Genomic DNA, 9798 nt, shown 5'->3' on the forward strand with positions numbered 1-9798 from the left:
CGCCCCTAAGTTCGAACTTATGTTGCTCTTAAGCTTCTGTACCAAATCAAATTACACGGCAGAAAACATGCTGAAAGACCTGAAATGCAACTTGTAGGAATGGAGTCCATTCCTACAAGTTGCATTATATTCTCTCAGTCAGATCCAAGCTCAACATAAACAACATTTGAAGAAATTTCAGTGTCAGGTTAATAACGTCAGTCGAGTAAATGAGCCCATCTGGTTTCTTGCTGTACATAAAAGTTACCAACGACTAAGAAATCTCAGTCAGAATGCAAAGGCATTGTTAATCTAAACGCATTTTCATTCTGTTATTGTGAATAGGCTGTGTAAAATTTGAAATCTGTAAATATAAACTTTTTTGTATGGGAAGGACACTGATGGCTATGTTTTTGAACAAGAAAACAAATTTGACCTTGCAGCAGAATTAAGGACCATTAAGGAAATTGACACTATGCACTTTCTATTCCCTCAAATCGGGTGAGTAACTTGATTTAACAGCTTGGTACCAGACTAAAACGACCGAAAATTTTGTTCGATCATCGGATGAAAATAAATATTCGATGCTTGGGAAACAGACAAGTGTTTCATAATTCATGACAGACAATGAGATGGAACAACAGCAGGTTTTATTGCTTCCTGATAAGTCATACAATGAAGCGAGATGCTCTTCGGTGTACACAAGTAATAAAAACCCATCACCCATTAAGAAATCGTTTTAGATCTTATGATCACATCAACCATAGAATGGCACAAGAAACTCAGGCTATAAAAAAGCTCACTTAATTCAGGAATCACGTGGCTAATGCCATTTAAAAGCCTTACAAGTACACTTGGTTCTAGTTTTTAACTGGTTTGATTTTCATCTCAGCTCGTTTAGCGGAGTAGTTTGCTCCTTTCCAGCCTATCCAGAGCACACCATTCCAGGGAGAAGAATGATGACCGTGAAGATACACCCCATTCAGGTTGGAGTGATGACAAACATTGAACCACCAGCCCCCTTTGTGTACATTGGCACAGTTGCTAGAATGCTTGTCATTGTCGCGATCTTTGGTGGAGAACGCTGAACCACGATGATGGGAAAGAGAGTCGCCAGCAGTTCCTACAAAATCATTTAAAAAGGAAAAAATTATTACAAAATGCTAATTAATAGACATCGTACACTAAAACTTTAAAACACTGATTAACTCTCTTCAACTGCATAAACTGCTACCTGGTTAAATAGTGCTGTCACACAATGGTGAGTTCCTAAAACTGCGTTTCCAAAATGTGTGAAGAACTTTTTAACTTCCTGTCGGAGAAGGAAAGCGTCAAAACACATACCAGAGTATGTTCCAAGACTCAGTTTGTATTTGCTATTCTCACTAGCCACACCAAAGAAATCGTACTCGGCGTAAGTTGTTTTTCCAGTCGTGTCTTCAAGATCCACTCGAAGCCTGCTCCGCTGTTTTGTCAGGCGATGAATCTTGTCCAGTCCGAGCCAAAATTCACCGTTCAGATTTCCGAAGCCTCGTAGTCATCCCAACCGCGGTAGAAATCAACCGAGCCATCCAGTCTCTTCTGGAACACTGTCCACCCCCCACCGGCTGTTGTTTGGTCACAGAACACATCAAAGGCTCCAGCATTATCAGGGTCGATGGTATAAACACCGCTTATTCGTTCACCAGCCTTATAGACTTCAGTACAGTTCTTGTAAACTGAAAATTGCAAAGTAAAAGATCCGTTAGGGCGTGCCCTTTACTGAAACTAAAATTAAAGCAGCCCAAGCGAAGAATAAAATAACATTTTTCCCTCGAATTTTATCTATCTTAAAATTTGTCAGCTGAGAAGACAGTCATACAACTAAGCGTTAACAATCCGTATCTAGAGACGCGAACACCATTCTGTGATAGAAATCAAAAAACGTTTCGTAATATTTCATATACTTAATGCATTTAAAGGTAGAAACTGATTTACCAACCTTTACTTGTCGTTTTGTTTTCCTTCAGAGACTTGATGTCCTCTTGCACTTCATCGAGCTCCCGCTTTATTTCATGCAGCAACGCTTCGACCTTCTTGTTCGGCCCTGCGTAAAAATTGTTTGAAGTATACATGTTATGACATTTGTCCTTCGTAGGAGAAACTTGGAAGGCTTTAGTGCTTACGCCGACAGCACATAACATAAGGAACACGAACATCAGACTGTAGGGAGAACCCAGGGTAGCCATGATCAGAAATGAAGCTTTTAAACCCAACTTGAAGCAGCGAACGTCGCTAGCGATAGGTTCACTACCTACTGGCTTGATCACTTTATAGTTTCATCTGCGTAGTGCTTTGATACCCAACACGATTTTTCGCGCGACTATTTTTAGAAGGTTATTCATAATTGAACAGAACAGAAATGATCCAAACTGATACGTGCTTTTGTTCTTACCTATTTTTTTTTGTCAATTATTTACCTTTCCTGAAACTATTTATTTGAAAACTAGCATAAATTAAATACGTGGATTTCACCGGACAAGTCAGATGATATTAATGTATCGGCACTCCTTTAAGGCATTGTTTCAAACAATTAATAGAATTACAGACTTTGTCTTTCCTATTGCGCGTGTTCTTCAATATTTCGCACCGTAAATGCTTGACAGAAAACATTAAGATACCTCGAGTAAACATTCTTGGGTCGTTGAAATATCAAATAATCCCTCAAATGGACCCGTGACTCAGCTCAGATATGGAGAAACCCGCAACAACTCCAATTTCTTTGTGTGCGTGAGTTTTTTTTGGCCATATAACAAAAATACAAAAAAGATGCTTTTTGATGACTACAAATCAACGGAAAAAACTTTCTGCAGAGATTTTGCTTTCAAGGTGAAGTAGAGACAGGAATCCTTGTTTAAACATAAAATGTACATGAATTTCACAGCAGTGATCAATTAGTCAATTTACTTTCATTCTTATAAGGGATTACTCACGTAACGAGTTCTTTCCTGAAGATTTTTCCTCTCCGATCGATCTGACGTCGTTGGAAACAAATTAGAAAAACACTTTTTTGTCCTGACTGAATTATCTTTTTACCATGGTTCGTGTGGACTGTTATTGACTTTAGAATTACGGCCGCCTTCATTTTATATCAATTATTACTAATTTACTTTTGAATTAGCATAGCGACGGTGTATTGTTTCACGAAAGAAAAACCCAAAGAAACAAAAACCCCAATCAGTTCCCTTTCAATTCAGTTTTGTCTTTATTTGACAATACCCGTCGTTTGAAATACGAATTGCTATATTTCAACATCGAGTTTGACGACTTACTCTTGAGAACAGCTTCTGAACGAAACTGGAACCAAGTTTTCCTTTACGCAGTGAAATTGTGTTTAGTGTAGGATGAATTTCTACCTGATTCAGACGACTGAAAATCAGTAATAACAAAATCCTACAAGGTGTATCATTCACCTCAGAAATCGCGAGAACAAATCGCTGATGAATGAAACGATCGAGTTGGTTTTCTGTCGATATTTATACAATTCCTGACCACTTGGTAAGTATCTTTCTTTTTGTGTTCTTACATTTCGAATGAGAACATAACCTTTTCGACTCTAAATATTTCTTTGGCTCAGCCAGTTCAAGGCAACCGCAACAGATAACGCGGTGTTTACTTCAAATTGAGCGAGAACCTTTTTCTTGTCGTGTATAATCTTAAGACGCTGTTACTGAATGTCACTTTGTTTGTTCATTGGCGCTGCATACAAGTACCGCGCATTGGGGGGTGGGGCCGGGAAGCTTTACCCCCCTCCCACTTTTTTCAGCGAAGAGATAGATTAGTAAGACATAGAAGCACGTAAACAAATAACTACGCAAATATTCCACAGGAATGGATTACCGTAAATCCTCCGTTCCCCGGGGGACTTATTTATTTTAAGCACTTTTAAGGGGGGCTTATGAGAGAGGGGGAGCTCATTTAATTCCTAGCGAAATGCATTACCGGCATCAAAAAAGAGGAAGACACAGACTAGGGTTACGCTCACCCATTTCCTGTTTTGGACCGGGGGAATGACTGCCTAATATGGATATTTGAGAGGAAAAGTTCAAGCACATGAAGTTGGAGGTCATGCACCCAAAGAATAAGAACAAATTCGAACTTTCAGCACGTGAATAAACCATACCGGATCAGTCCACATGAAGTGTTACAGTCCTGATTACATTACAGATACAGTCTATTATTCATTAACGTGATTGTGTGGAATAAAGGGGGGCGGGAAGGGGGGCTTAAAAGAAAGGGGGGCTTAATAACTTTCTTCCTCGGAAAAAGGAGGGCTTATTTGAGAGGGGGGGGGGGGGGGGCGCTTGAAAGAGGATTAAAAGAGTATTTATGGAAACTGCAGTCCGATATACCTCGACGGATTATCGGGCAAGGCAAGCGCCTTTGATTGTTTTTTTTTTTCCTTTTGACTAAATTCAGTTCAGAATCGTACAGCGGCACTTTTCCTACCCGAATAATTTCTAAGATTTCTACTACAGAAGACAAGAAAGTCAGCCGTTAGTGGTAAATTGATTGTTTATGTTCTGGAAAAGATGTCAAAGGACATAAATTTCAAATTTTTCTTTGATGCCATTTTACTAAAACCTCGGTGGCAGAACGAATGTTGTCAAGGGGATCACACACAGCAGGCAGGGAGAGTTGGAATCGAGACTGGAGAACATATATTGTAATCATATCCTATGAAAAGACAGGACTATTACAGGTGGATGTCCATGCTTTGTGTACATTGATTCGATGACATTTGGCAAACCGAGGAAACTTCCAAGACTGTGTGGGAGGATAAGGTTTATTGCAGACGTCAGCCCTCGGTTTTATAATCATCCTGTAAATCGAAGTCGATTTTACAAGGCAAGAACTCTGATCACTGTGTTATTTGGACAAGGAAATAAAATTTTCGATTTTGCAGTACAAATTAAAGGTCCATTCCCTCACATGAGGTGTGTCATTTCATTTGATTGCCAGGTACCAAACTGAAAAAACTGAAAAGACCAAAAAGTTTCGTTCAGTCATCACTTGCCTGCTTGGGAAGCAGGCAAGTGTTTCATATTTCATGACAGGCAAGTAGATGGAACAACAGCAGCTTTTACTGTTTCCTGAGAAGTTCATTTACACAAGTAATATAAAGCCATCACCTATTAAGAGTCCCTGTCCATAAATATGGAAAATAAAAGTGTCTAGTAAAAGCTGACAACACGGGCAATGGTTAACTATTCATTCTTTCCATTGCTTAATTTAATCTCTCTCTACTCAACAAGATTGTGTGCTCCCTGTGGTTCCAAGTCTTACGGAGCCTTACGTATTAGGATAGAAATTGTCATACCGCTACCACCTAAAATGGGATGACAGCATTGCGTGACGAACAAACGAGGAACCGCTGCAAGAAAGGAATCAAGCCGCAATAGGTCAAACGATGATCAAACGTCATATTTTGGTGTAGTGCAAAGCGAGCAACTATCTGCAAATCACTCTGCCGTTTTTGACTTAGATGCAGTGGTGATCATATGTGTCGAAAGAGGGTTATAGATTCATGGTATTCGACCATTAAATAAGTTGACAGTTGGCGATGTACATCGGACGTTGTGTAAACAAAAGCAAACTTCTGCTTTGTATGCGACGAATGGTGACAGAAACACGTCAAATCGGCTTTTGGACCTGCCTTTTACAGCAACTAAGGTTAGAACATTTCGAAATTATCAGCTTTGTGTCTATTTGAACTTAATATAGCTCAAGACATGTTGCGCGTGCTAAAATATATGTCTAACCCGTAAATTGAAATTTGACGACGGATGGTCAAATATCTGCATTTTTAACGTACTTTGAAAAGCTCTCGCGTCGCTCACAATCATTTGCCAAAAGAAATTTTTACAGCAATCTGTAGACCATCCTTCTGCGATTCAACCACCAGAAGCTTAATCCATTTAAAGGTTTCGCACATGGTGAAAATCAATTATTTTTACGAAGTACTTTTAAGTGAATGAAATACATGTCTTCGAAATTTAATTATTTTGCACCCAACAAAAACCGCCACATTCCCTAAAATCAACCCAGTACACAATTAAACATTGCACAGAAATATTTGAGTGCTTTAAAGACGGAAGAATGATGTGGTTTTGCATGCGAGGCTCTCAAACTTGTTTAATAAAATTGTGCGTCAAATGACGATTTTAACGGAATTTGGTAATTTGCATATTTCTTTGAAATAGAAAGATATTTTGCCAAAAAAAACTATCCAGTAGTTTTCGTCATGCCCTAGCCTATCTACCGTAGGAATATGAGCGAAATCGAATTTCCGACCCTTGCCGCGAAATTAAGAATTTGTCTGATTTTTACAGGCAGGCACTCTTAAGAAATCATTTTAGACCTGATGATCAAATCACGCAGTGATAGAGTGGCACAAGAAAATCAGGCTATAAAAAAGCTCACTAAATTCAGGAATCAAGTGACTAATGCCATTTAAAAGCCGTGCAAGTACACTTGGTTCTAGTTTTTAACTGGTTTGATTTTCATCTCAGCTCGTTTAACGGAGTAGTTTTTTCCTTTCCAATGATACCAGAGGACACCTTTCCAGGGAGAAGAATGTTGGCCGTGAAGATATTCACCATTCAGGTCGGCTTCATCACAGCTGTTGAACCACCAGGCGCCCTTGCGAATCGTAGCACAGCTGCCAGAATTCTTGTCATTGTCACGATCTTTGGTGGAGAACGCAGAGCCACGGTGATAGGAAAGAGAGTCGCCAGCAGTTCCTACAAAATGACATAAAAAGGGAAAATTACACAATAGCGACAGACATAAAACAAGTAAATCTCGTTGAAAACTTCGGAATAAAATTGCATTTAAAGCTAGCAACTTTTAATATTTAGCTCTTATTAACTGAGCAGGAGATTCTGTATGGGAGAATCTTGACCGTGGTCATGAGTACAGACCAAACGCAGTGAGGTCTGTACACACGACCCTGGTCAAGATTCTCCCATACAGACCGACTTAGCTCGGTTAATAAGTGGTTTATTATATGGCACAGAAGAAAACTTTAATTCGTTAAATGTAACTGGTTTGCTTGCAAACGGAGATGAGCTTAACTTAAACCTGCCGAAATTTGCTCGTCCTCTTTACTTTTTTTTTTTTTTTGCCATCAGCCTGGTTTTTGACACTTCCATAAATGATTGAGAAGAAACTAAAAGAAAACGGTGAACATTTTTGTATTTTAGTTACTACTTTTTCAACGCAAAATGAAACCGGTCTGGATGCCGGTCTAGATGGGAAAATATAGACCGCGGTCAATATCGATTTCAGCCAATCAAATTTGTGAATTCGGTAGTTCCCAGTCCTTGTGAGACACAGTCATATAATAATGTTTAATACAAATTGGTAGACTCTGGTAAAAAGCATATTTTGCTTCTAATAGTCACAGTGGTAAATGCCCAAAACTGATTTGTGATAAATGGGTACACAAGTTAAACTTCCTGTCGGAGAGGAAAGCGTCAAAACACATACCAGAGTATGTTCCAAGGCTCAGTTTGTATTTGCTATTCTCACTAGCCACACCAAAGAAATCGTACTCGGCATAAGCTGTTTTTCCAGTCGTGTCTTCAAGATCCACTCGAAGCCTGCTTCGTTGTTTTGTCAGACGATGAATCTTGTCCAATCCGAGCCAAAATTCACCGTTCAGATTTCCGAAGCCTCGTTTGTAGTCATCCCAACCGCGGTAGAAATCAACCGAGCCATCCAGTCTTTCCTGGAACACTGTCCACCCCCCACCGGCTGTTGTTTGGTCACAAAACACATCAAAGGCTCCAGCACCATCAGGTTTGATAGTATAAACACCACTTATTCGTTTACCAGCCTTGTAGACTTCAGCACAGTTCTTGTAAACTAAAGAAAAACATAGGCACGCAAGGCGTGCAAGAGTTGTTGTTGTTGTGTTTTTTTTGTGAATTAAAAGCCCCTGGAGGTAGCAGCGCTCGGTGAACCCTTAATAATGGTAACTTATTCACTTATACTGGTCCCGGAGTCCCTGCAATGTCATTATAGAGTTTAATATTCTTGTACAAACTTTGATGATTGTTATCCCTAAATACTTCACAACGATTCTTCATAACGACTCTTTTCCTTCTCTTATTAAGCTAACTATGTGCCCTTTTTAGTGCAGAGTGCACTATTGGGATGGTTTTGGGGGGCTGCTTGCCGCTAAGGCACTATGTAACTAAGGCATTATGACGCTAAGGTGTAAACTTTAATGTTTGTTTAATTGATTAATTTCAACTAATTAATTAGTCCGAAGGCAAGGAAGTGGGCATGGTGGGGGTGAGGTGGGAAAGGTACATGTGTACCCCACGTAAAACATGTTCCATCTACGTCAGTTAGGAGTGAACATCGCAAAGCTATATATTTGTTTCAAGTAACCCTTTGCTCTCCTTGTGGTACTATTCTCTTTAGAACAAAACCAATTTGCTCTAAACGCCTGCGAAGATTAGTTAGTTTCTTATATTAGTTGGAGGATACATTGCATACGGGATCACGCACAAATGTTTAGTGGTTTTCCTTATGGCAGAACCCAACATGTAAGACGCATGCTTCTAGCATCGTGAGTGTTATATACTATGTTTCCACGCGGTTTTTATACGCCATCTGATGTCAGGTAGCGCCACTTGTCCCTTTTTAGTGCAAAAGTGAAACGTATCTTCTAGAATTATCCGCAGGTCGGCTCAACAAATATCATTTGCTGTTTTCAAACTACAATAGTATGTTTGCCAGGGTTTAAATAAAGAAGGGAAATGTATGGCTTCTCCTTAGCGGCTTGTTCATTTCTGGCCTTAATTGCGTCTGAAAGTGAGACCAAAAACATCCCGAGTTAGTGGCTTTAATATTCTGCAAATTGTGAATTTGTGACAAAAGAAACCAGGAAAGTGCTCAAATATTGCTGTAGACTTCGTGGCACCTAATGAAAGCGCAAATTAATTTAATCAGTCTTTGAGGAGACTCGTTCACCGATGCAGGACAATATCGGCCAAGTAGCGCTGTTTACCTTCAATACTCAGTCTCGCTGAAACGCTTCTCAGTTGTATCAAACAATATTGTTGGGTATTAATTTTGAATTGTTTTATTGTTAACAATAAAGGTGGCAACAGAAAAAGAAAGTGGTAGTCCATGGCTATCTGATAATTAAATTAGTTCTTGTTCATCGGTGACAAGAAATTTTGCAAAACAAGCACATCTTCCGTGTGGTTTGGACAAAACAAGGGTTTCATGCTACATACCTTTGCGAGGAAAACAAAAGTATCACGTCACAAAGTTGGCGCGATGAGCTAGACTATCACGTTTGTTCAACGTATTATTGAATTTAAAATGAATGAAAATCATCGTAAAACACCAGAGTAAAATTTAAAAGCTGTCGTGACAAACAGTTATTGTACGTAATTTTTGGACCTTGAGTGAAAATACAACTTTGAAACATATACACTACTAAGGGGAAAGCCCTAGCAGATTACCAAGGTAGATACAAACCGGAAGTGAACCGAGCGGGGATGAGTGCTTATGGGACTACTGTGCCAGAGTTATCAATTGCACTCTGCACTATCTGAGATTGTCTCACTAGTTTTCTTCTTCCTTTTCTCCGTTTTAGCTGATATCCCAACGAAATACTTGAAACAGACGGGCTCCTTTCGAATACTACTTTTTCTGAACTTGTAAAGTAAAGACGACCTTGGAAAATTCTTAAAGGTTCTCGACATCTAAGATTACGTCTTTCAGTCATCCTTTTGCATCCTCCGCTACACGCGAAAA

The 9798-nt window shown here is 39.4% G+C and overlaps 1 protein-coding gene and 1 pseudogene across 2 annotated transcripts in view; both read right to left on the reverse strand.

The window, feature by feature from the left end:
* Positions 1-614: 614 nt before the first annotated feature.
* Positions 615-2338, reverse strand: LOC110065870 (microfibril-associated glycoprotein 4-like; annotated as a pseudogene). Its single transcript, XR_016209661.1, has 3 exons — positions 1961-2338; positions 1324-1697; positions 615-1102 (listed from the first exon to the last, which is right to left on the reverse strand). The product of XR_016209661.1 is annotated as a microfibril-associated glycoprotein 4-like (transcript).
* Positions 2339-5080: 2742 nt separating this feature from the next.
* Positions 5081-9798, reverse strand: part of LOC149106328 (microfibril-associated glycoprotein 4-like) — an 8981-nt gene continuing 4263 nt past the window's right edge. Inside the window, exons 2-3 of the mRNA XM_089298271.1 lie at positions 7510-7887; positions 5081-6761 (exon numbers count right to left, since the gene is read on the reverse strand). Of these exons, the coding sequence (XP_089154397.1) occupies positions 6499-6761; positions 7510-7887 (641 nt within the window). The 3' untranslated portion in view covers positions 5081-6498. The remainder of the gene's footprint in view (positions 6762-7509; positions 7888-9798) is intronic.

Source organism: Orbicella faveolata, unplaced genomic scaffold (assembly GCF_042242905.1).
Source record: "Orbicella faveolata isolate gen_17 unplaced genomic scaffold, um_ofav_v1 contig_3, whole genome shotgun sequence".
Classification (NCBI taxonomy): Eukaryota; Metazoa; Cnidaria; class Anthozoa; order Scleractinia; family Merulinidae; genus Orbicella; species Orbicella faveolata.